Below are 27,434 nucleotides of genomic sequence, written 5' to 3'. Positions count from 1 at the left end.
ATGTCGGTCCATTGCCGAGCCAGTGTGGCCTAGATGTTTAGGGCCCGGACTCTTACGCCCGAGGTCTCGGGTTCTATTCCTCCTGTCACTTTTCTTCTTCTGTTTCATTTTCTTTTGTTAGTCCAATTATTCAGAAAGTTTCCCAAACCTACATTATCTTCAACAAATTAGTAACATTATTGAATAAAAATTATTTTATTTTTGTCCAACACAATTCATGGCGGTGGGTTTTCCATTTTTTATTGTAAAGTATATGAGGAGAATCATTGGGTTTTTAATCAGAATAAAAAATTCGATTGGGAAACATTCAATTTTTATACATATAATAATTACAAACAAGAACCGCAGTGGTAATTATTGTAAAAACAAACAAAGCAATAATTTTTGCGACATCTTGCGCAACTTATAAAAGCGGATTTTTTACAATCACGGGGCGTTTGCAATAAATCTGTACAAAAATATGACCCATTAACATTTACGAAAATGTTTTGAGTTTCTGATAATTTTGAGCCAAACAAGGCATATTGAATCATGTCTCGGAATATTGGTGACGATAACTGATGGTGAATTATAGAATGAATTTTTATACAGTCTTCCTGGGAATTAATTTCACGATTCTCCTGTAACAATGCGCTGCAATTTTGCAAGCAACAGAAGGAAAAAAAGTGCCAGAGGAGGAATCGAACCCGAGACCTCTGGCGTAAGGTTAGTGTTAGGGTTTTTTTTAACTTCCCGTCGACAACGAGGTCATTAGAGACGGAGCGCAAGCTCGGGTTAGGGAAGGATGGGGAAGGAAATCGGCCGTGCCCTTTCAAAGAAACCATCCCGGCATTTGCCTGAAACGATTTAGGGAAATCACGGAAAACCTAAATCAGGATGGCTGGAGACGGGATTGAACCGTCGTCCTCCCAAATGCGAGTCCAGTGTGCTAACCACTGCGCCACCTCGCTCGGTTCTGGCGTAAGGGTCCAACTGCTAACCGTGTACGCCAGACGGCGGCTCGGCAATGGACTAACATTTTATACTCATAAGCCACCTAAGAAACTTTGGATCGATTTTTCTCGGGATTTTCCTCGTAGTGCGTCCTAATATTTTAACCACGTGAGGTGTTAGGGGTCCTCTTTCACTATATTAAATTTCGGTCAAATCCCGGATCCCAGGGTCGTGTCGTCTCCTTGTAAGCTTGAACTGGTCCTTAGAGGTGTGTTAACAGGCTGAACAATGCCTGTAATATTCACGGCCAACTATTGCCGATACAGCATGCTCTGCTGAAGTGCGAGGAGAATGCATCTTCACTTATACAGAGTTGGGCAAAAATATGGGAAACCGTAAACACAACACAATACCATGCTTAATACTGTGTAAGAAAACCGTTGACATTAAGAACAGCTCCCGGTTGATTCGGAATGGGTAGTTACAGATCCTGTATTAGTTTTGAAGGAAATCTTGTATCATACTTCTTGCAAAATAGTTAAAAGTTCAGGTAACAATGATGCAAGTGGAACGCGATAACGCATTCTTCTCTCCGAAATATGCCACAAAGGCTCAATGAGAGCTGATGGCTGTGGTATCCAGGATAGATGGACAGTTCCTCGTGCCCACAAAATCAGTAGGTGATGATACGAGCTGTGTGAACAGCGGTTATGTCGTCTTGGAGCATAGCATAGCATAGCATTGCCATTGGAGAACAAACACTATGCCGTGGGATGGACCTGATCATCCAAAATGGCCACGTAGTACTTTAGCTGCGACCTTGCTGACTGTCCACGGAACCCATGAAGTACCACGATATAACTCCCAAATCATTACTGGACCCCCGATTTGGTTCACTCTTGGGACGTAAACTCTGTTATAAGTTAGAAACACTGTGCGAAGTAGTCTTGTCCGACCAACTCACATTCTCCCATTGTTACACAGTCCAAGTTTTGTGTCTTCGGTACCACGTCTCCCTATGACAAGCATTTGCATCATTGGAGTGGTTTTAGAATTCCAGCTCTCCCTGCAATTCTCTGCTTATGGAGCTCACTTCGTCTTTTGGTCCTGACAGGGTTCGCCACTGCTACATTCAGTTCTGCGCTGACTGTGCAGCAGTCGTCCTGTTTTTTCGTCACAATTCTCTTCAATTACCGTCCGCCACCATCACAAAACACTTTCATCCTCGTTGTCACTTAGCAGATGCTTTTCCGCTTTCCTTGTTTGTGGCGGAAATCTTCGAAACGGTGCTTCTTTGAACACCAAACACTTCAGCTATCTTGGTTACGCATCTGACCACCATACACGCACGAACAGCTTGCCCACGTTCAAATTCTCTTACCTCCGACATAATGCACTCAAAACTGCACAGAACACTGGTTTGATCACGACTGTATCGAGGACATTTAACAGGTGCCGTTCGTGGTCAAATAAAACAGCACAACCTTGCAGGCTTGACTTGCATCTGTATTTATATCGAAGCATGTATTTCTCACGGTGTTGCCACATTTTCGTCCAATCCCTGGGCTTACATTTTACTGATTATATTCTTTGCTTAAGTGTTTTGAGAAAGAAGTTACCGACACAAGTGTTTTGCTTTTTTATTTTTAGTCGACAGATTCATTTACCTTGCTGTTTCGGCAGTATTCGCAGTTTCGTCCCTAAACAAATATTGCTCTTGACGTATTTCGCGCGATCCCGAGCGTTTACATAAACTAGGCAGGGGCCAAGCGTTCCAGGTGACATGGTCGCGCGGGATTTTTGCGACATGTGGCACCAATGATCAACCAAGAAACATATGTTGGCGGACCTGGAGCAATTATCGGAACTGTTACAGCTTCAAAACAGTCTGAACAAATATTTGTTCAGCGAAACGTAATAAAATTATGCATAGAATTCAACTGTTGCCTTTGTAGCATAGTTGTCAATCCAGTACCCGATCATGCGGTGGACACAGGTTCGATTCTTGGTAGTGCCACGGATTTTTCCTTGGTGTAAGAACGGGACAGGTGTGCGCTCATCCTCACCAGACGAGGTGGCAGTTCCAAGGTATGGATGATAACTGCGGGAATGTGGTGTACTGACCCCATGCTCCTCCACACCGCATTCGATGATTGGATAACACAGCGGTTGGTAGACTGACGCGTGGTCTTCAGGGGCTGATCGCCGGTTTCCTTTCTTTCTTTCTTTCTTTCTTTCTTTCTTTCTTTCTTTTCTTCTTTCTTTCTTCCTAAAATTCAACTGTCCAGTGCACCTAAACTTCAATGATTTTGAAAAAACCTTTGGCAGTATACACTGAGCCATTGTGGACTTTAAGCCAATATGGGATTCTTTACCATCTTACTGAAGTCTTCAGAAACCTGTATCTAGACTAGAGTTGCTATGTAAGAACAGAAGATGGGAACACCCCTTTTTTTTAGCATTCTGACAGGCGTCAGACAAAAATGTCTTTTGCCACACTCTCTTTTCATATTAGTTATAGATTTCATAATGGGAGAAACTATCGAAAACTACAACCTGGGCATACGTTGGAATTAACGATCTAGGGTTAGGGTCTGGATTTTGCTGATAACATTCTTCGGGTAGAAACATCACAAAGTTTACAACTAATGGTTACCAAGCTGGATGGAATGGCCATTTTTGCAGGGCTAAAATTAAATTGTGATAAGACAAATGCAATGTGCACGCAAAGTTGAAACGTATAGACTGAACTTTCAACGCAACGGAAGGTACTACAAGATGCTGACAGTTTTCCATATCTCGGCGGGCTTATTATATGTAAAAAAAAAAAAAAAAAAAAAAATTAAGAGGAAGTAGTTGTAGAAATTAGCAGCAGAACTGGAAAATACAGGGCGATTCTTGCAGAGAAGAAAACAGCATCTAGACACCTTTAATAAAACTGTCCATTCACATAAATAACACCGTTACTAGTTTCGAACCGACAGGTCCATCAGCAGAGGACTGTTCACGTTAAGATATAAATTCGTGTTGTTTACATTAGTTTTCACTTCTTATTTCCCATTGTGGTGAAAATTCCTTGGAATGGTGGTGCACTACAAACAAAATACGATGTGAGGGACGGCCTGTTTAATTGTACCTAACAACGATTGAAAACAACGTAAACAAATTATTAAACTGAAACTGTTTCAGATTACTTACGTCGAAAATCTGGCATTATTATGTTGCTGCTTGTGTTCATGCAGTAGACAAGACTGTATGAAGCACTTTTTGGATAACGATATACACTCCTGGAAATTGAAGTAAGAACACCGTGAATTCATTGTCCCAGGAAGGGGAAACTTTATTGACACATCCCTGGGGTCAGATACATCACATGATCACACTGGCAGAACCACAGGCACATAGACACAGGCAACAGAGCATGCACAATGTCGGCACTAGTACAGTGTATATCCACCTTTCGCAGCAATCCAGGCTGCTATTTTCCCATGGAGACGATCATAGAGATGCTGGATGTAGTCCTGTGGAACGGCTTGCCATGCCATTTCCACCTGGCGCCTCAGTTGGACCAGCGTTCGTGCTGGACGTGCAGACCGCGTGAGACGACGCTTCATCCAGTCCCAAACATGCTCAATGGGGGACAGATCCGGAGATCTTGCTGGCCAGGGTAGTTGACTTACACCTTCTAGAGCACGTTGGGTGGCACGGGATACATGCGGACGTGCATTGTCCTGTTGGAACAGCAAGTTCCCTTGCCGGTCTAGGAATGGTAGAACGATGGGTTCGATGACGGTTTAGATGTACCGTGCACTATTCAGTGTCCCCTCGACGATCACCAGTGGTGTACGGCCAGTGTAGGAGATCGCTCCCCACACCATGATGCCGGGTGTTGGCCCTGTGTGCCTCGGTCGTATGCAGTCCTGATTGTGGCGCTCACCTGCACGGCGCCAAACGCGCATACGACCATCATTGGCACCAAGGCAGAAGCGACTCTCATCGCTGAAGACGACACGTCTCCATTCGTCCCTCCATTCACGCCTGTCGCGACACCACTGGAGGCGGGCTGCACGATGTTGGGGCGTGAGCGGAAGACGGCCTAACGGTGTGCGGGACCGTAGCCCAGCTTCATGGAGACGGTTGCGAATGGTCCTCGCCGATACCCCAGGAGCAACAGTGTCCCTAATTTGCTGGGAAGTGGCGGTGCGGTCCCCTACGGCACTGCGTAGGATCCTACGGTCTTGGCGTGCATCCGTGCGTCGCTGCGGTCCGGTCCCAGGTCGACGGGCACGTGCACCTTCCGCCGACCACTGGCGACAACATCGATGTACTGTGGAGACCTCACGCCCCACGTGTTGAGCAATTCGGCGGTACGTCCACCCGGCCTCCCGCATGCCCACTATACGCCCTCGCTCAAAGTCCGTCAACTGCACATACGGTTCACGTCCACGCTGTCGCGGCATGCTACCAGTGTTAAAGACTGCGATGGAGCTCCGTATGCCACGGCAAACTGGCTGACACTGACGGCGGCGGTGCACAAATGCTGCGCAGCTAGCGCCATTCGACGGCCAACACCGCGGTTCCTGGTGTGTCCGCTGTGCCGTGCGTGTGATCATTGCTTGTACAGCCCTCTCGCAGTGTCCGGAGCAAGTATGGTGGGTCTGACACACCGGTGTCAATGTGTTCTTTTTTCCATTTCCAGGAGTGTATATCCGCGTAGTGTAAAGCGTCTCTCTCTCTCTCTCCCTCTGCAGTATACCTCCTACAACACAGCAACCTTTAACACACTCGTGTCTTGCGGGTAGCTATGCTTCAGGCGTCGTCCAGCGTAACAGTCACTGGCTCCTGCAAGCTAAACAATGATCCACGATCATGCCGCATGTTGGTCAATGTTCTGGACAAAAACTTCGACACAGCAACATACCTAGTTGTTGACCCTGGAGTCTCTGGCAGCCGCCACGAGAGGAACCAAGTCTACTGCCAGCAGAGCGCACTTTGATGAGCATAGAATTGGGAGCGCGGGCGCTATTTTCCTACGACTTGTCATATCAGCGGCTCGCACCATATCCATACGCCACGACAAGTCTTACTACGTACTATTACTTTTCAGCTTCACATTTGACAGATTCTAGGATTTCTTATTAACGTAATACTTTGGGCGTTGAATAAATAACGCTACAAACTTTTTTTTCTGAAAGCAGCTTAGTTTTTTCTGGATTCTAATACACCTCTGTTCAATAAGACCGCCTTACAGCACCTTACTGGGAGGCTCTGTGTTCCCGCACGGTAGCACTCTACTGGTCGACGTCGGAGCCAAAGTCTTGCTGTATCAATAACGTCCCCATCATCCACATATTGCTTCCTGTGAAGTGAATCCTTCATTGGGCCAAACAGATGGAAACCGGAAGATGCGAGATACAGTTTTCAACCTTTTATTTTTCGAATATGTGTGAAATACGTTTTAACCATGAAAGTCTTGAATCTCACCCGTGTAACGACGTCCATTCCGCCACAAAAGATTTCGACATTATCTAGTCGAAGAAGTTGGGGCTTACACCATGGTTAGATAGGCGGCGCTCCTTGTGACTCACCGGTCTAGAGAAAATGATCCTTTAACAAGCAGTAGCTGGGTGCTCCACTGACATTCACGGAGTGGAGACTGTTCCCATCATCCATGTGATGTTCTGCTGAAACCTGGCTGCTCTCTGCTCAATTGGATTATGGTTTACTATACAGATCATCAATTGCTGTGTTGATAATGACTTTGAGGACTTACGGACTTTCTGCTATTATCTTTGCCCGCATCTCGTGGTCGTGCGGTAGCGTTCTCGCTTCCCACGCCCGGGTTCCCGGGTTCGATTCCCGGCGGGGTCAGAGATTTTCTCTGCCTCGTGATGGCTGGGTGTTGTGTGCTGTCCTTAGGTTAGTTAGGTTTAAGTAGTTCTAAGTTCTAGGGGACTTATGACCACAGCAGTTGAGTCCCATAATGCTCAGAGCCATTTGAACCATTTTTTTGCTATTATCTTTCCACCATCACGTTTGCTCGCTGACACCGGACCAGCTTGTCCAGATTTTGTGGATTTCAAATTGATTCTGTTTTTGAACTAATAAGTTGTGCACATTGGCACACAGGAGCCAAATAACGTGTAAACGAGAAAAGGTTTAGCAGTCATACAACAGTGCTCGTATGGTGCAGCCGTCCAATTGCACAACATATATACAGACTCACTCAGACCTACACTGTGTGATCCAAGCTATCCGGATACCCCAGTGTAATGCGCAGTCGAGCATTAGATGTTAAGAGATGAGGACCAGCCAGTATAAAAAGAGGCGGGGAGTATTGTGTAGTCGACAGAGAACCAGTAATGACAGAATGGATCGGGCAGGAGAGCTGGGCGGCTTCGTACGTGGACAGTCATTGTATGTCACCTGAGTACCGGATCCATCACTGACATTTCAACCCTCCCAAAAGTACCCATGCAGACTGTTAGTGATGTGACTGTGAATTGGAAACACGAAGAAATAACCACACCTAAACCAAGACTTGGCAGACGTCCTGTACTGACGGACGGCGGTTGACGAGCATTGTGGGGTGTGGCGGCTGAAAAAAAAAATTAAATGAAATCCGCGGAATGATTCATTAGTGGTATCCAAAGTGTCACCAACAGTACAGTTAGTGCAATGGCTGTGTGCAGAATGTTAAAAAGAATAGGAGACAGTGTTAAGGTATCTCGTCATAAGCCACAAATTTCTCTAGTCAGTGATAAGCGACGTTTGAGGTACTGTGAAGACCGACGCCACTGGGCGATGGATGATTTAAAACGCGTGATTTGGAGTGACGCATCACGCTATACCAAGTGGCTGTCCGATGGGACGGTGTGGGTTCGGCAGATACCTGCAGAATGTTACCTGCCAACTTGTGTAGTGCCAGCAGTGAAGTGCAGAGGACTTGGTGTCCTAGTGTGTGTTATTGTGTGTTTCGTGTTACGGTGTGGTCCCCGTTTCGTCCTTTGTTTTCCTAGAGAGTTTTTAGACCATGAATTCCTGTCTTGTAGCAACCGTTTCATCTCACAGCACTGGCATCCTACGTCCTCAATAATTTGCTGGATGTATTGCTATCTCTGTCTGCCTCCAGGCACCTAGGGAGAGGGGGGCGAGGGGGCGTAAATCGGGGTATCAGCCCCAGGCAGCTATCATTCTTGAATAATAAGCCCTTCTTTCACAGAGCGCCTAGCATCCAGCGCACGTTGGTCTATCGATTATTCATATTATTTTGAAACACAACTGTTGGTTTTTGAACACACTCTAATTACATTTATGAACGAACCGTAAGATATTTGAATGCGTGCATATTGTACATGATGTCTCTGCCGCATCTAGATATACACACATTAAAAAAAGTTTTGCATCATCTCGGTTCCGAGAGTACCGGAACCTCTACAGAAAATTGGAATAGAGATGAACATAAACATAATTTCCGCATTTTTTATTGCTCATGAAAACCACACATTGCATGTTGTAACACCATACAGCGAGACTTTCAGAGGTTATGCTCCAGATTGTTGTACACACCGATACCTGTAATACCCAGGGGCACGTCCTCTTGCATTGATGCATGCCGTGGCATACTAGCCACAAGCTCACCAATGCACTGTTGGTCCAGATTGTCCCACTCCTCAATGGCGATTAGGCGTAGAATGGTTAACGGGTCACGTCTTCCATAAGCAGCCCTTATCAGCCTATCCCAGGCATGTTCGATACGGTTCACGTCTGGAGAACGTGCTGCCCACTTTAGTCGAGCGATGTCATTATCCTGAAGGAAGTCATTTACTAGATGTGCACGATGGGGGCGCGAATTGTTGTCCATGAAGACGAATGCCTCGACAATATGCTGCCGATATGGCTGCACTATCGGTCGGAGGATGGCATTCACGTATCGTACAGCCTTTACGGCGCCTTCCATGACCACCAGCAGCATAGGTTGGCCCGACATAATGCCAGCCGAAAACAGCAGGGAACCTCCACCTTGCTGCACTCACTCGACACTGTGTCTAAGGCGTTCAGCCTGACTGCGTTGCCTCCAAACACCTTTTCGACTATTGCCTGGTTGAAGGCATATGCGATACTCATCGATGAAAAGAACGTGATGGCAGGCCTGAGCGGTCCATTCGGCATGTTGTTGGGCCCATCTGAACTGCGCTGCATGGTATCGTGGTTGCAAAGATGGATCTCCCCATGGACGTCTGAAGTGAAGTTGCGCATCATGCAGCCTATTGCGCACGGTTCGAGTCGTAACACTACGTCCTGTGGCTGCACAAAAAGCATTATTCAACATGTTGGCGTTGCTGTCAGGGTTCCTCTGAACCATAATCCGTAGGTAGCGGCAATCCACTGCAGTAGTAGACCTTGGCCGGCCTGAGCGAGGCATGTCATCGACAGTTCCTGTCTCTCTGTATCCCCTCCATGTCCGAACAACATCGCTTTGGTTCACTCCGAGACACCTAGACAATTCCCTTGCTGAAAGCTCTTCCTGCACAAATTAACAATGCGGACGCGATCGAACCGCGGTATTGACTGGCTAGGCGTGATTGAAGTACAGACAACACGAGCCTTGTACCTCCTTCCTGGTGGAATGACAGGAACTGATCGGCTGTCGGACCCCCTCCGTCCAATAGGCGCTGCTCATGCATGGTTGTTTACATCTTTGGGCAGGATTAGTGACATCTCTGAACAGTCAAAGGGACTGTGTCTCTGGTCAAATATCTAAAGTCAACGTCTATCTCCAGGAGTTCTAGGAACCGTGGTTATGCAAAACTTTTTTGGTGTAAGACGTTCCTGCGGACAAAAGGGGACGCGGCGATGAGCTGACCCGAATAAACCGGAACGGGTGGAATGCCAGTCGTTCTTTGTACATGTGGTTGACTGGGTGTGCAGATGATCAGCATTGTTATAATTATTAGCGAAATCCATAGATTCAAACTACCAGAGAGTAAATAAACGACTAACAGGAATAACATGTAAGAAAGATACATATTATCTTCTCGGTGTGTCCAAGAAAAGGAAATTTTAACAGAAAATTTTCGACAGATGGCTACACTACTAAGAGCCAGTTGTACAGTCCGCCGTTAGCAGACGCTTAAGTTCTACTCTCGGAACAGCGCGGAAAACGCGTTGTATGAACACGTAATAACTCCTACACGGAGAATAAATGCGGGATAACTAAAGCGATGATTCTGGCAGGGTTAGTAAAGCAGTTTTGAAAGTTGGAGGAATAGTTACAGAGATTGTTTGTTAGAACCAGAAAGGAGATGGAAACGGGGACATCACAGAAATGAAGTGGAATGATATGACGGTGCCAAATTTATATAAAAATTTCGTGCTACTACTTTTCGATCTCATGCTTCAGAAACTCGAGCGTATGAATGAAATTTGAAACTATTTCGCAACATAATACGTTTTGGTTGTAGTAGGCCTATTGTCATTTGATACTGGCAGATCGTGAATTATATTATCATGTTATTTATGTAAATGAGGTTGATGAAAATGACCATTTGTGCCAAAGCAGTCTTGCTTATTTGGCGTGTGTTACAGTTGCTGCAATATTACAGAGGCCTACTTCGTTTTGTCTAGCAGACGGCGACAAAATGGACATCAAACCGAGGAAACGCACCAGTCTTGAGTCCCATTCGTATTAACAGCTTTTTCAATATTAGGAAACGACATTTTGATTTTTCATGTAGCAAAATGTGTACATTGGTGAGGTGTCACGTTCTTTGAACAAAGGAAAGTACGCCGTGTAGAGTTGTAACAACAAGAAAAAATACTGGAACCTAAAGACTGAAGAAACGTCTACAGTCTTGCTTATCTTTTGTATTTACTGGTTTTGTGTTTCCTGTAGTTGTCACACATGAGAGAAAGTAATTAGCTGACAGACAATAAGGAATACAAATTTTCTGAAGAGTTCGTATTTTCCCGGTTACAAATAATCCCATCCAGTATTGTGGAATTTCTTTTAAGTGGGTTGGGATGTCACACCGACCAACTAGGAGCAGGAGGGACACCACAGGACATTTTAATTTCCACTGTGCTCAATATGTTTGATGGCTTCCATTACAAATTATACGCGTTCGAATCCCACAGAGCGAAACACAGTGACCTGAGATAATAGAACGCTGTGTGAAGAGACGTGGCACTGCACTTTGGCACATTTAAGATCAAATAATGTCTTTCATTTCTTCAAACATAAATGTTTTATATATCAAACATCTTCAGAAATATGTGCAATAAAAAATGAACATATTTTTGAAAAATCTGTTTATCGATTTGGTTAAATTTTCGATGTTCCGTCTCAAACGCTCTAGAGGAGTGGCGGACGTCATAAAGATTTTGCCCCGATTCGGAAACATCGTAGATCCGGGACTATCTGCTTCTACAAATTTTACCCTCTACAGCTCCCTCTAAGTTGAAATGGTTCAGATGCCTCTAAGCACTATGGGACTTAACATCTGAAGTCATCAGTCCCCTATATTGAGAACTACTTAAACCTGACTAACCTAAGGACGTCACACATATCCATGCCCGAGGCAGGATTCGAACCTGCGACCTTAACAGCAGCGCGGTTCCGGACCGCTCGACCACGGCATTTGGTAGCTCCCTCTAGGACCACGGAAATTACTCCCTGATATTTTAACACATGTCTTATCATTCTGTCCCTTTTTCTTGTCAGCGTTTTCTGTATACTCTTTTCCTCGCCGATTCTGCGGAGAAACTCTTCATTCCTTACCTTATCAGTACACCTAACTTTCAACATTCTTCTGTAGCACCACCTCTCAAATGCTTCTATTCTCTTCTGGTTTTCTCACGGTCCGTATTTCAGTACCATACAGTGCTGTGCTCCAAACTTACGACTAACTTCTCAGAAATTACTTTGTCAAATGGAGGTCTATTTTTGATACCAGTAGACTTCTCTTGGCCAGGAATTCCCTCTTTGCCTGTGCTAGTCTTCTTTCCATGTCGTCCTTGCTTCGTCCATCATGGGTTATTTTGCTGCCTAGGTTACAGAATTCCTTAACCACATCTACTTCGTGATGACAAATTCTGATAAGTTTCCCGTAGTTCTCATTTCTACTTCTTCTCATTACCTTGCACTTGGGATAGCAACACCATCTGTAAATCTTTAGTACATTGATATCCTTTCATTCTGAATTTTAATTCCACTTTGAATCTTTGTTTTATTACTGTCATTTGTTCTTCGCTGTACAGATTGAACAATAGGGCCGAAAGACTACATCTGTCTTACACCCTTTTTTTAAATCTGAGCCCATTGTTCTTGATCTTCGACTCTTATTGTTCCCTCCTTTTTCTTATACATATACAGGGTTTGCCCAGAAAGTAATGCACCGCTTTTTTTTCTCAGCCGGAAACAATGCTACGAATGCTAAACTTTACGTATGTATTATTTCAAGTCTCCTGACTGAGTTCGCCAAGTTTCGGTCACTTCCGACGGATAGCGTAGCTGCAGGACAGGTTCAAAATGGGGTCTGTAGGTGATGTATGTTACAAGCAATGTGGCGTCACTGAATTTATCACTTCAGAGAAAGAAAGTGTCGGGAATATCCACAAATGCTAGTACCGTGTATGGGGCATCTGCTGTCGACAGAAGTACAGTCGCTGGGCACGGAGGGAGAGGTCATCAGGAGGCGGTTCGGCGGAGCTCGACGATTTGCAACTGTCCATCCACGGCTGTCACACCTGACATGTTGCAGCGAGCTGATGCTGTCATTCGGGAGAACAGACGCATTACGACTCGACAGTTGGCGCTGCATCTGCCATTCAGCAAAGGCAGTGTCGATGCAATTATCCGCACCCTTGGGTATTCAAAAGTGTGCAATATGGGTCTGGCGTTGTATAACGGTGGATCACAAATCACACAGAAAAAACATTTGTCTTCATTTGTTGCAACGTTTTGAAGCTGAGGGGAGGCCTTCTTGTCCCGGATTGACAGGTGGCGAAACCTGGGGTCACCATTTTGAGCCCCAAACAAAACGACAGTCGATGGAACGGCGCCATTCCCATTCCCCACAGAAGAAAAAAATTTAAACCAACTGCATCCGTCGGTAAGGTCATAAGTGTTCTGGCACTGTGAAGGCGTGATTCTCATTGATGTGATAAGAGGCGGTACCATTAGTTCAGAAGCATATGTCCACACATTAACAAAACTTAAGACGGGCTTCCGGCGACTTCGGCACGACAGCATCCCAGGAGATGTTTTGCTGCAACACGATAACGCTCGGCCCCACACAAGTCTGAGGACTGCTGAACACATCGCAAAATAGGGTTGGATAGTGTTCCCCATCCACCCTGCAGCCCTGACCTAGCATCCTCGGACTTCCACTTGTTTGGACCTTTAAAGGATGCCATTCATGGAAGACATTTTGAGGACGATGAGGAGGTGATTCACACAGTGAAGCACTGTCTCCGCCACCAGGACGAGGATTGGTACCGGCAGGGCATGCACGTCATCGCTTCGCGCTGGAGGAAGGCACAGAACGGGATGGAGATTACGTGGAAAAAGAGGTTGTGTAGAGAAAACACCATTCTCATTATGTTCAATAAAGAATTTTCGAAGAAAAAATGTGGTGCATTGCTTTCTGGGCAACCCTCATAGTGTAACACCAATCTTCCATTCTGGCTTATCTCTACTTTTCTCAGAATTTCGAACATCATGGACCATCTGACTTTGTCGAACGTTTCTTTGAGGTCGACAAATCGCATGTTGTCTTGATTTTTCTTCCGTCTTGCTACCGTAATCAACCGCAACGTCAGAATTGCCTCCGATGCCTTCACCTTTACTAAAGCCAAATAGATCATCTAAGAGATCCTCAATTTCCTTTTCCATTCTTCCATATGTTGCTCTTGTCAGTAACTTGGATACAAGAGGTCTTAAGCAGATTGTGCGATAATTCTCGCACTTGGCGGCCCTTGCTATCTTCAGAGTTGCGTGTATGTTGTTTTCCCAAAAATCTAATGCTGTATCGTTAGCCTCATATATTCTACATACCAGCTTGAATAGTAGTTTTGTTGCCGATTTTAGGGATTCTGACGGAATTTTATCTATCCCCTCTGTCTCATTTGATCTTAAGTCTTCCAAAGGTCTTTTAAATTCTGATTCTAATACTGAATCCCCTATCTCGTTCCTATCGACTCCTGTTTCTTTGTCTATCATGTCATCAGAGAAGTCGTCCTCCTCACAGAGGCCTTCACCGCACTCTTTCCACCTATTCCCTGAACATTTTTCTACTTCTTTCGTCGGTCAACTGAAGTATTTCTTCCGTTACCCGTGGTTTTATCGGAGTTACTTTATTTGCACCTATGTTTTTATTTCAAGCTTCTGTGACTGCCCGGTTTAGAGATGTCTTCAACTCAACTGCCTATAGAACTATACATTATCACAGTATCTATAGCCTCAAAACTTCAAAGCGTATCGTTTCATTTCTTAGTGTTTCCGTTTCCACTTATTTGCGCATTGATTCTTCCTGAACAGTCTCTTAAACTTCAGCCAAGTCTTGATGACTAAATTGTGATCTGAGTCTATATCTGCTCCTGGGTACGCCTTAGAATCCAATAACTGATTTCGGAACTTCTGCCTGACCATGAAGTAGTCTAACTGAAATCGTCCAGTTTCTCCCAGTCTTTTCAATGAATACCTCCTCTTGTGACTCTTGAAAAAGGATTCGCTCTTACTAGCTGAAATATGTTGCAGAACTGAATTCATCTCATTCCTCTTTCATTCGTACTACCATGAGCATATTCTCCCATAACTATTCCTATTACTCCTTCTCCTACGATCACATTCCGGTCCCCCATGACTTAGATTTTCTTCTCCCTTTACTTACCGAATTACGCATTCAATATCCCCATATGCTTTCTCTATCTCTTCATCTTCTGTTTGCGACGTCGACATGGATACCTGAAGTATAGTTCTCTATGATGGTTTGCTGTTGATTGTGATGCTATCACTGAACTGTTCAGTGACTCACACTCTGTCCTACCTTCACACTGATAACGTACCTACTCCCGTTACAGCATTTTCTCCTGGCCGGAAATCCCTGTCTCTTTTTTCATTTCACTAACCCCCTTATATCTTGATTTCCCTTATCAGATCTTCTAATTTCCCTACGACGTTCAAACTCCTGATATTTCACTTCTCGACTCGTAGAATGTTATCCTTACGTAGGTTATTCTATCGTTTTCTCATAGTCTCCTCCTCCTTGGTAGTTCCCTCCTGGAGATCCGAATGGGGGACTAGTCCAGAATCTTTTGCGAATGGAGAGATCATCATGACACTTCATCAATTACAGGCTATATGTCCTGTCTTTAATGCAGAGGTTTCCATTGCCTTTTTCACCCTGACGCCGTTGGTCATTGCCGGTTCTTTAGGGTAGTTTCCTATCCCAAGGTCACGAGTGCCCTGTATCTGTCCGCACCTCCACCCTGTTTGACAAGGCCGTTGGCGGAATTCTTATGCCGGAAGTCATTGGCCGCCATTGCTGATGTATTTTTTTAATCAAAATTTAGACAGTGGTGGGTTTCGAACGCGGAACCGTGGACCTTTCGATTACTAGTAAAAGACGCTGCCCGTAGACCACGAGTGAAGAAGACGTGAATGCAGAAGGATATCGACACATCTTACAGCAGTATAAGAATAGTTTTGCGATGCTGATAATTTATATCGGCTTGGTAGTGGAGCACGTCATGAAGCAGCATCTGTGACGCAATGGTTTGTGGAATAATGTTTCTGAAATAGACCAGACTGCACAAAGTCTATACTTGACCTAAGTGAAACACTTTTGGGATGAATTCGAACGTCGACTTTTCTCCAGATCCCAAATCTCTGCATCCAACATGACCACCTTCTCTGCTTTCGGTTCTTAAATGGCTGCAATTGATCCAGATTTCGGCCACTGCATTGAAAGGGTCCCAGGAGGGTTCAGGCCGCCATAAGGACAGCGGGTGTGCACAGCCCATATTAATGTCCACTGATAGGGGTGCAGATTCTAAAATGAAACTTCCTGGCAGATTAAAACTGTTTACCGGACCGAGACTCGAACTCGGGACCTTAGTCTTTTGCGGGCAAGTCTCCTATCTTCCAAACTTTACAGAAGCTCTCCTGCGAAGGTAGACGAGGCACTGGCAGAAGTAAAGCCGTGAGGACGGGGCGTGAGTCGTGCTTGGGTAGCTCAGATAGCAGAGCACTTGCCCGCAAAAGGCTAAGGTCCCGAGTTAGTTTCGGTCCGGCACGCAGTTTCCATCTGCCAGGAAGTTTCATATCAGCGCACTCTCCGCTGCAGAGTGAAAATCTCATTCGGGTCCAGATACTGTTGATCATGTAGTATAGATTGTTGATGCGTAATGTCCTACAAAGCTAAAAACGTGGCAGCGGTTTCCATGCTGCACTCAAAAGTACACTACTGGCCATTAAAATTGCTAGACCACGAAGATCACGTGCTACAGACGCGAAATTTAACCGACAGGAAGGAGATGCAGTGATATGCAAACGATTAGCTTTTCAGAGCATTCACATAAGTTTGGCGCCGGTGGCGACACCTACAACGTGCTGACATGAGGAAAGTTTCCAACCGATTTCCCATACACAAACAGCAGTTTGAAACGTCCCCTTTGAACAATTCTACAAGACTGTCCTTAAACTGACACACAATATTTTTAGCGCAACGCAATCTGACTTTCAAAAATCCCTACAAACGAATGGCCCTGACTAACATTAACCTATACGTTTCACAAATCACTTACCTCACAAAAATCTTGGTTACTCGAACTACTGCAATACAGCAAGCGCCACTACTGCCACATAAATAAAAGATTCAAACTACTGAAGGCACCAACTACTGATAGGCATAGTCAGCAAATGAAAGATTTTGATAGAGAACAAACAATGTATTTACCTCAATAGTGTTAAAAAGTCATAATGTATATAGCAGTTCATGACATCCAGTCTTACAAATTTCAAAACCCCGCCATCTCTCTCCCCACATCCACCACTGCTGGCGGCTCACCTCCAACTGCGCAACGCTACGCGCTGTTCACAGTCAACTGCCCAACACTACAATGGCAGACAACAATGCAAACTAGCCACAGACTGCACACAGCACAGCCAGTGATTTTCATACAGAGTGCTACGTGGCGTTACCAATATAAAAACCCAAACAGCCTATGAAACTTCATGGCAGATTAAAACTGTTTGCCGGACCGAGACTCGAACTCGGGACCTTAGCCTTTTGCGGGCAAGTCTCCTATCTTCCAAATTTACAGAAGCTCTCCTGCGAAGGTAGACGAGGCACTGGCAGAAGTAAAGCCGTGAGGACGGGGCGTGAGTCATGCTTGGGTAGCTCAGATGGCAGAGCACTTGCCCGCAAAAGGCTAAGGTCCCAAGTTAGTCTCGGTCCGGCACACAGTTTCAATCTGCCAGGAAGTTTCATATCAGCGCACTCTCCGCTGCAGAGTGAAAATCTCATTCGGGTCCACCCCACGGGTCCGGGGTAAGAATAGGCCCGAGGTATTCCTGCCTGTCGTTAGAGACGACTAAAAGGAGTTTAAACTGTTTCGGCCTCCTAGTAGTAGGTCCCCATTGTGGTTTGACCTCCGTTTTTCAAAATTCTACAGAAGTACGAGCCTTTTGGGGAAGGACGCCTTATGTGGTGTATCACTGGTCCTCAGTGCACTAAGACCTTGGCACTCAGCATTGTAACGGCGTTGTAACCACACCCACTAGTCCTCAAATTGGGCCTAAACGCCTGATCGGTTGCACAAGTTACGCCCATAGTGCGTCCCCATCTGCACCTACGATCATGATAGACCTTCCATGGCACCCGAAATCCAGCACGGTAGCCAGCCCGTTGTGGTGGGGTCGTCATGTACCTTCTAGGTTGTAGCCCCCTGACAACATAGGGATCGTACTGCCGATACCTGAGCTGCACCCTCCCCACGTCGGCCAAGGAGTAGATGACCATCTCCTTGGGGCATCGGGACTCCCGGCAACGGTCGTCCTGCCAGGTGGCCCTTGCTGAGGCTGGGTGGCGCCCGTGGGGAGAGCCCCTGGTTGGAGTGGGTGGTATCGGGGCAGACGTTTCACAGATGAAACATCAACATGTATCAGGTCGCTCTGCAGCTGAGTCTTTTAAAAAGAAAGGTACTGTCTCTGGTTCTGGTTCTCCTGCCCTTTCCCCCTTGGCCACTCCCTGGGAGGAAGGACAGGCCCACCGGCTTGGGGTGAAGTACTTCCCCCGCTATTTAGTCTGTTCTCGGACCGATGGGGGGATGTTGGCCACCTCCAAGCCCATGTTCTTTGTCCAGCACATCGAGGACATCTTCGGGGAAATTGAGGCTCTCAATAAAATGCGTTCGGGGTCCGTTCTTATAAAGACCACCTCCGCCACACAGTCGGCGGCGCTCCAGGCTTGCGACCGACTAGGGGACATTCCAGTGTCTATTGTCCCGCATCTGGCACTGAATAGGATGCAGGGGGTTATTTTTCATCGGGACCTCCTGCTGCAATCTGATGAGGAGCTCAGGGCCAACCTGGAGCGCCGAGGCGTGCATTTCGTCCGGCGAGTTCAGCGCGGCCCCAAAGACCGTCGCGTTGACACCAGAGCCTTTATCCTCGCCTTCGAGGGGGACGTTCTCCCGGAGAAGGTAAAGGTGATGTGCTACTGGTGCGATGTACGACCTTACGTCCCGCCTCCTATGCGCTGCTTTTGATGTTTGCACTTTGGGCACATGTCGTCACGGTGTGAGGCTGAGCCCCTTTGTGGCGATTGCAGACGTCCTCTTCGTGACGAACATACATGCACCCCACCACCTCGGTGCGTCAATTGTCCTGGCATCCACTCACCTAGATCTTTAGACTGCCCCGCGTATCAGAAGGAGAAGAAGATTCAAGAATTAAAAACTTTGGATCGTCTCTCTTATTCTGAGGCCAGGAAGAAGTATGACCGCCTCCATCCCGTGACATTGACAACTTCATTTGCCTCAGTCGTGTCCACTCCTTCCACACTATCCTCACCCCTCTCCTGTCCCCAATCCACCTCCTCATCCCAAATCCCTCCCTTCCAAATCCTCCTCCCTCACAGCCCCTGCCCCCTTTGCCCTGGGGGCCACCCTTCCTCCTCCTCCCCCTCCGCTGCCGGAGAAGCGATCCTCTTCTCAGGCGCTGGCCAGTGTGGCCGTGCGGTTGGAGGCGCTTCAGTCTGGAACCGCGTGACCGCTACGGTCGCAGGTTCGAATCCTGCCTCGGGCATGGATGTGTGTGATGTCCTTAGGTTAGTTAGGTTTAATTAGTTCTAAGTTCTAGGCGACTGACGACCTCAGAAGTTAAGTCGCATAGTGCTCAGAGCCAGCCTCTTCTCAGGCGTCCATCTGGGAAACGTTCCGGACCCTGGCTTCAGAGGTCCGCATTCCAACACGGACCCCGCGTGTGAGGACCTTCTTCGGGTCTAGCCCACCATCCCTGTGCCTCATCGGACTTCCAAGAAGGCCTCCAAGAAGAAATCTTTATCCCCCTCTCCACCCCGGTGCGTTTCGTCTGACGCTCCATCCGTGAGTCGCTGCTCCCGGCTGTCCTCAGTTTTGCCGGGACGCTCTGCTGCCAGGCGCTCAGCTGGCCTCTCGTCGGCTAATGATGCTGCCCCTCCTACGCAACCCGGGAAAGCGGCCGCCGCTGGCGACGACGCGATGGAACAAGATCCGCCTCCCGCCGGTTGTATCGTTGTTCCCTCGACACCTGGCCCTCCGCGGCCGTCGAGGTGACCAGCTCTTCACCCGTTTCGTTCCCCCTCTTTTCTGACTAGCGATGGCTTTGTTACATTGGAACGTAAGAGGTATTCGATCTAATCGGGAGGAATTACAACTGCTCCTCCACCTGCACTGTCCGCTCGTCCTTGGTCTCCAGGAAACCAAGTTGCGCCCAACTGACCGTATTGCTTTTACCCACTATACCTTGGAGCGGTCTGACCTCCCCCCTGTGGACGGTATTCCAGCTCATGGTGGGTCATGTTGCTCGTTCGGGATGATGTCTATTACCACCCCCTTCCATTGACCACCCCACTCCAAGCAATAGCTGTCCGTATTACTCTTTCTGCCTTTACTTTTTCTGTTTGTACCATCTACACTCCATCGTCATCTGCAGTTAGTCGGGCTGACATGATGCACCTGATTTTTCAGCTTCCTCCGCCGTTTTTATTGTTTGGCGACTTCAGTGCCCATCATCCCCTTTGGGGCTCTCCTGCATCCTGTCAGAGAGGCTCCCTCTTGGCGGATGTCTTCAACCATCTCAATCTTGTCTGCCTCAATACTGGCGCCCCGACTTTCCTCTTGGACTCTACTCATACCTACTCCCACTTGGACCTCTCGATCTGTTCTATCACTCTTGCCCGTCGGTTCGAGTGGTATGTCCTTTCTGACACCTATTTGAGCGACCACTTCCCCTGTGTCGTTCGTCTCCTGCACCACACCCCATCCCCACGTCCTTCAAGCTGGAACATACCGAAAGCTGACTGGGGACTTTACTCCTCCCTGGCGACCTTTCCGGACCACGATTTTCTCATTTGTAACAGTCAGGTCGAATACCTCACGGCTGTTATCATCAATGCTGCCGAATGTTCCATTCCTCGTACTGCCTCTTCTTCACATCGCGTTTCCGTCCCCTGGTGGAATGAGGCTTGTCGAGACGCTATCCGTGCTCGACGACGTGCTTTACGCACCTTTCGCCGCCATCCTACGTTGGCGAATTGTATTGGATACAAACGACTCCGAGCGCAATGCCGTAGAGTCATCAAAGACAGCAAAAAAGCTTGTTGGGCCTCTTTCACCAGCTTCTTTAACAGTTTTACTCCATCTTCTGTCGTCTGGGGTGGCCTGCGCCGGCTGTCGGGCATTAAGGCCCACTCCTCGGTACCTGGCCTGACTTCAGGTGATGAGGTCCTTGTTGATCCTGTGGATATCTCCAACGCCTTCCGCCGCTTTTTCGCGGAGGTTTCAAGCTCCGCCCATTACCACCCTGCCTTCCTTCCCAAAAAAGAGGCAGAAGAGGCTCAGCGACCTTCCTTCCACTCGCTGAATCTGGAAACTTATAATGCCCCCTTTACTATGCGGGAACTCGAACGTGCACTTACACTGTCCCGGTCCTCTGCTCCGGGGCCAGATGCCATTCACGTTCAGATGCTGGCACACCTTTCTCCGGCAGGCAAAATCTTCCTTCTTCGTACCTACAATCGCGTCTGGACCGAAGGTCAAGTCCCTATGCGTTGGTGTGACGCCGTCGTTGTTCCTATACCCAAACCCAGGAAGGATAGACACCTTCCTTCTAGTTACCGCCCCATTTCTCTTACAAGCTGTGTCTGTAAAGTGATGGAGCGCATGGTTAACGCTCGGTTAGTTTGGATTCTTGAATCTCGACGGCTACTTACCAATGTTCAATGCGGCTTTCATCGCCGCCGCTCCGCTGTTGACCACCTTGTGACCTTGTCGACATTCATCATGAACAAATTTTTGCGAAAGCGCCAAACGGTCGCCGTGTTCTTTGATTTGGAGAAGGCTTACGATACCTGTTGGAGAGGAGGTATCCTCAACATTATGCACAGGTGGGGCCTACGCGGTCCCCTGCCCCTTTTTATTGATTCCTTTTTAAGAGATCGACAGTTTAGGGTCCATGTGGGTTCCGTATTGTCCAACATCTTCCTCCAGGAGAACAGAGTGCCTCAGGGCTCCGTCTTGAGCGTAGCCCTGTTTGCCATAGCGATCAATCCAATTATGGATTGCATTCCACCTAATGTCTCAGGCTCTTTTTGTTGATGACTTCGCGATCTACTGCAGTGCCCGGCGAACATGCCTCCTGAAGCGCTGCCTTCAGCGTTGTGTAGACAGCCTATACTCATGGAGTGTGGAAATGGCTTCCGGTTCTCTGAAGAGAAGACGGTTTGCATCAACTTCTGACGATATAAAGCGTTCCTTCCGCCATCCTTACATCTCGGTCCCATTGTTCTCCCATTCGTGGAAACAACTAAGTTTTTAGGGCTCACACTGGACAGGAAACTTTGTTGGTCTCCGCACGTCTCTTATTTGGCTGCCCGTTGTACACGTTCCCTTAATGTCCTCAGAGTTCTTAGTGGTTCATCTTGGGGAGCGGATCACACTGTCCTGCTTCGTTTGTATTGGTCCATCGTCCAATCAAAGCTGGATTATGGGAGCCTCGTCTGCTCGGCCATCCCTCTTACGCCTTCTCAACTCCATCCACCATAGGGGGTTACATCTTGCGACCGGAGCTTTCTACACTAGTCCCGTCGAGAGTCTTTATGCTGAAGCTGCCGAATTACCATTGACCTACCGGCGCGGTGTACTGCTTTGTCGGTATGCCTGCCGGCTGTTGTCAATGCCCGACCACCCCTCTTATCAGTCCTTCTTTGCCGATTCTCTCGACCGTCAGTATGGGTTGTATGTGTCTGCCCTGCTGCCCCCTGGAGTCCGCTTTCGTCGCCTGCTTCGACAATTGGATTTTGCCCTCCCTACCACCTTCAGAGAGGGTGAGACCCCGACACCACCTTGGCTCCAGGCTCCGGTTCATGTTTATCTCGACCTCAGCTCACTCCCGAAGGATGGTACTCCGGCTGCAGTGTATTGCTCACGGTTTGTCGAACTTCGTGCGCGACTTGCCAGTCACACCTTCATTTACACTGATGGCTCCAAAACTGACAATGGTGTCGGCTGTCCCTTTGTCGTCGGGGCCGGCACCTTTAAATACCGGCTCCTCGACCAGTGTTCCAGCTTTACAGCCGAGCTTTTTGCTCTCCATCAGGCCGTTCAGTATGCCCGCCGCCACCGCCATTCCTCGTATGTATTCTGCTCTGATTCACTCAGTGCTCTTCAGAGCCTTGGAGCTCCATATCCGGTCCATCCCTTGGTGCAACGGATCCAGCAGTCCCTCCATTCTTTCGCTGAGGGTGGCTCTCCTGTCAGCTTTCTGTGGGTTCCTGGCCATGTAGGAGTGCCTGGGAATGAGGCTGCTAATGCTGCAGCCAAGGCTGCAGTCCTCCTGCCTCGGCCAGCCTCCCATTGTGTCCCGTCATCTGACGTTAGTGGGGTTGTTTGTAAGAGGCTTGTGTTCTTGTGGTGGGATACTTGGTCCTCACTTCAAGGAAACAAGCTCCGGGCAGTAAGACCGTTCCCAACTGCTTGGACAACCTCCTCCCGACCATCTCGGCGAGAAGAGGTCCTTCTGACCAGGTTGCGGATTGGGCATTGCCGGTTTAGCCACCACTACCTGCTCTCCGGTGACCCAGCCCCGCAGTGCCCTTGTGGTCATGCATTAACAGTGCGCCACGTTTTATTGTAGTGTCCCTGTTTTAGTCAATGTCGTGTTGTCCTGTCTCTGCCATCTACTTTACAGGATATTTTAGTGGATGACACTCGACCCGCTGCTCGTGTTCTTCGTTTCATTACTTTGACTGGATTGTCCAAGACATCTAACTCTTTCACTTATTTTACCTGCATCTTTGTAAGAACTTTCTGGTGTCCTTGAGTTTTACTAGATTCTATGTGCTCTAACAATTGTGACTGGGCGCTAATGACCTCAGTAGTTGAGCGCCCTTAAACCCCAAAGAAAAAAAAAAAATCATTTGGGTCCAGATACTGTTGATCATGTAGTATAGATTGTTGATGCGTAATGTCCTACAAAGCTAAAACCGTGGCAGCGGTTTCCATGCTGCACTCAAAAGTACACTACTGGCCATTAAAATTGCTAGACCACGAAGATCACGTGCTACAGACGCGATATTTAACCGACAGGAAGGAGATGCTGTGATATGCAAACGATTAGCTTTTCAGAGCATTCACATAAGTTTGGCGCCGGTGGCGACACCTACAACGTGCTGACATGAGGAAAGTTTCCAATCGATTTCCCATACACAAACAGCAGTTGACCGGCGTTGCCTGGTGAAACGTTGTTGTGACGCCTCGTGTGAGGAGGAGAAATGCGTACCATCACGTTTCAGACTTTGATAAAGGTCGAATTGTAGCCTACCGCAATTGCGGTTTATCGTATCGCGACATTGCTGCTCTCGTTGGTCGATATCCAAAGACTGTTAGCAGAATATGGAATCGGTGAGTTCAGGAGGGTAATACGCAACGCCGTGCTGGATCCCAACGGCCTCGTATCACTAGCAGTCGAGATGACAGGCATGTTATCCGCATGGCTGTAACGGATCGTGCAGTCAAGTCTCCATCCCTGAGTCAACAGATGGGGACGTTGCCAAGACAACCACCTGCACGAACAGTTCCACGACGTTTTGCAGCAGCATGGACTATCAGCTCGGAGACCATGGCTGCGGTTATCCTTGACGCTGTATCACAGACAGGAGCGCCTGCGATGGTGTACTCAACGACGAACCTGGGTGCACCAATGGTAAAACGTAATTTTTTCTGATGAATCCAGCTTCTGTTCACAGCATCACGATGGGCGGATCTGTGTCTGGCGACATCGCGATAAACGCACATTGGAAGCTTGTATTCGTCATCGCCATACTGGCGTATCACCCGGCGTGATGGTATGGGTTGCCATTGGTTACGCATCTCGGTCACCTCTTGTTCGCATTGACGGCACTTTGAACAGTGGACGTTACATTTCACATGTGTTACGACCCGTGGCTCTACCCTTCATTCGATCCCTGCGAAACCCTACATTTCAGCAGTATAATGCACGACCGCATGTTGCAGGTCCTGTACGGGCCTTTCTGGATACAGAAAATGTTCGACTGCTGCCCTAGCCAGCACATTCTCCAGATCTCTCACCAACTGAAAACGTCTGGTGAATGGTGGCCGAGCAACTCGCTCGTCACAATACGCCAGTCACTACTCTTGATGAACTGTGGTATCGTGCTGAAGCTGCATGGGCAGCTGTACCTGTACAAGCTCTGTTTGACTCACTGCCCAGGCGTATCAAGGCCGTTATTAGAGCCAGAGGTGGTTGTTCTCGGTACTGAGTTCTCAGGATCTATGCACCCAAACTGGGTGAAAATGTAATCACATGTCAGTTCTAGTATGATATATTTGTCCAATGAATGCCCGTTTACCATCAGCATTTCTTCTTGGTGTAGCAATTTTAATGGCCAATAGTATATGAAATGTCGTGGCTGCGTCGGAACGACAGTTATACTTGCAATTGTCGCTTGTCAATCAATGCAAACAAAAAGTAATGCTAATTAACGCTTTATAAGTTCCTCGACCAAGACGTGGCCGCTCTGCCTGGATACGTTTACTTTGGTGGTGTGAGCAGTGGGGCGCGCGCTTCGTGCCTGCAGTGTGGTGCTGCCGGCTGTCTGCGGCCTTCCTCTGCGGCGTGGCGCTGGGCTTCGCGGCGGCCACCCTGGACTTCCGCAGCTCGTCGGCGTGGCTGCAGCGGCAGCTGCAGGCGGCCCTCGCCGGGGACTTCCTGCAGTACGAGTACGAATACGAGTACGAGTGGTCCACGCTAGCCGCTTCGGACATTCCAGCGAGGGCGCTGCCCACCCTTCCTGCGGCTCGACGCAAGCCAGGTGAGTGCTGCCGTGGAATTCGTATGTCTGAGCACAGTACTTTGTATCCTGTGCTATGTTATGTTCCCGGCCTCTAAAGCGCTTCGTCTCCATTCGTGAAGCGAAAAAAGTTCGGATACGATCGTTTCGTGAGACAACCTTAACTTACTGTTTCAGGACAGTGTCGACGATCACAAAATTATCTGTATTCTGTCTCTCCTCCTTGCAATTTTTTAGATAAAATAAGGCTTACCTCAGATATTTGCATGTCTCCTTGACTGTTTAGCATCGGGCTCGCAACTTACAGCAGGTGTTTCAATACTGTCGTGTGTGCTTTTTTTTTTCGGGAGGGAGATTGAGAAAGCTACAGACGAGCTATAGTTCAATCCAAAATTTTTATGTTGATCTCAAACTCACGGGAAAGGACGACGGAGCCTTCATAGTGTGGGGGAAAAATGCGGTTAGATCATTATCTACATCCATACGACCTGACGGTGTGTGGCGGAGGGTACCTTGAGTACCTCTATCGGTTCTCCCTTCTATTCCAGTCTCGTATTGTTCATGGAAAGGATTGTCGGTATGCCTCTGTGTGGTCTCTAATCTCCCTGATTTTATCCTCATGGTCTCTTCGCGAGAGATACGTACGAGGGAGCAATATACTGCTGGACTCTTCGGTGAACGTATGTTCTCGAAACTTCAACAAAAGCTCGTGCCGGGCTACTGAGCGTCTCTCCTGCAGTGTTCCACTGGAGTTTATCCATCGTCTCCGTAACGCTTTCGCGATTACTAAATGATCCTGTAACAAAGTGCGCTGCTCTCCATTGGATCTTCTCTCTCTCTTCTATCAACCCTATGTGGTACAGATCCCACACTGCTGAGCAGTATTAAAGCAGTGGGCGAACAAGCGTACTGTAACCTACTTCCTTCGTTTTCGGATTGCATTTCCTTAGGATTCTTCCAATGAATCTGTCTGGCATCTGCTTTACCGACGATCAACTTTATATGATCATTCCATTTTAAATCACTCCTAATGCGTACTCTCAGATAATTTATGGAATTAACTGCTTCCAGTTGCTGACCTATATTGTAGCTAAATGATAAGGGATCTTTCTTTCTATGTATTCACAGCACATTACACTTGTCTACATTGAGATTCAATTGCCATTCCCTGCACCATGCGTCAATTCGCTGCAGATCCTCCTACATTTCAGTAAAATTTTCCATTGCTACAACCTCTTGATATACTACAGCATCATCAGCAAAAAGCCTCAGTGAACTTCCGATGTCATCCACATCGTCTTTTTTGTATATTGTGAATAGCAACGGTCCTACGACACTCCTCTGCGGCACACCTGAAATAACTCTTACTTCGGAAGACTTCTCTGCATTGAGAATGACATGCTGCGTTCTGTTATCTAGGAACTCTTCAATCCAATCACACAATTGGTCTGATAGTCCATATGCTCCTACTTTGTTCATTAAACGACTGTGAGCAACTGTATCGAACGCCTTGCGGAAGTCAAGAAACACGGCAGTCTCGTGGACGAATAGCGCGAGCTGGGTTTCACACGATCGTCTTTTTCGAAACCCATGCTGATTCCTACAGAGCAGATTTCTAGTTTCCAGAAAAGTCGTTATACTCGAACATAATACGTGTTCCAAAATTCTACAACTGATCGACGTTAGAGATATAGGTCTATAGTTCTGCACATCTGTTCGACGTTCCTTCTTGAAAACGGGGATGACCTGTGCCCTTTTCCAATCCTTTGGAACGCGACGCTCTTCTAGAGACCTACGGTACACCGCTGCAAGAAGGGGACAATTGGAAGAACCAAGCTATCTACGAGAGAATAATACATAAAAGCACACACAGAAAATAATGGTCAGTGCGCTGCCAGAAGACGTCGGTCTTGCGCTGTACAAGGC

The 27,434-nt window shown here is 47.5% G+C and overlaps 1 protein-coding gene across 2 annotated transcripts in view; it reads left to right on the top strand.

Moving 5' to 3' along the window:
* LOC124545033 (glycoprotein-N-acetylgalactosamine 3-beta-galactosyltransferase 1-like) overlaps positions 1-27,434 on the top strand; it is a 180,813-nt gene that overhangs the window by 48,461 nt on the left and 104,918 nt on the right. For both annotated transcript variants that reach the window (XM_047123815.1, XM_047123813.1), the window contains exon 2: positions 25,296-25,529. In XM_047123815.1, the coding sequence (XP_046979771.1) occupies positions 25,296-25,529 (234 nt within the window). The remainder of the gene's footprint in view (positions 1-25,295; positions 25,530-27,434) is intronic.

Source organism: Schistocerca americana, chromosome 8, assembly GCF_021461395.2.
Source record: "Schistocerca americana isolate TAMUIC-IGC-003095 chromosome 8, iqSchAmer2.1, whole genome shotgun sequence".
Classification (NCBI taxonomy): Eukaryota; Metazoa; Arthropoda; class Insecta; order Orthoptera; family Acrididae; genus Schistocerca; species Schistocerca americana.
Note: the sequence above shows the minus strand (reverse complement) of the source record. Positions and strands in the feature narration are given on the sequence as shown.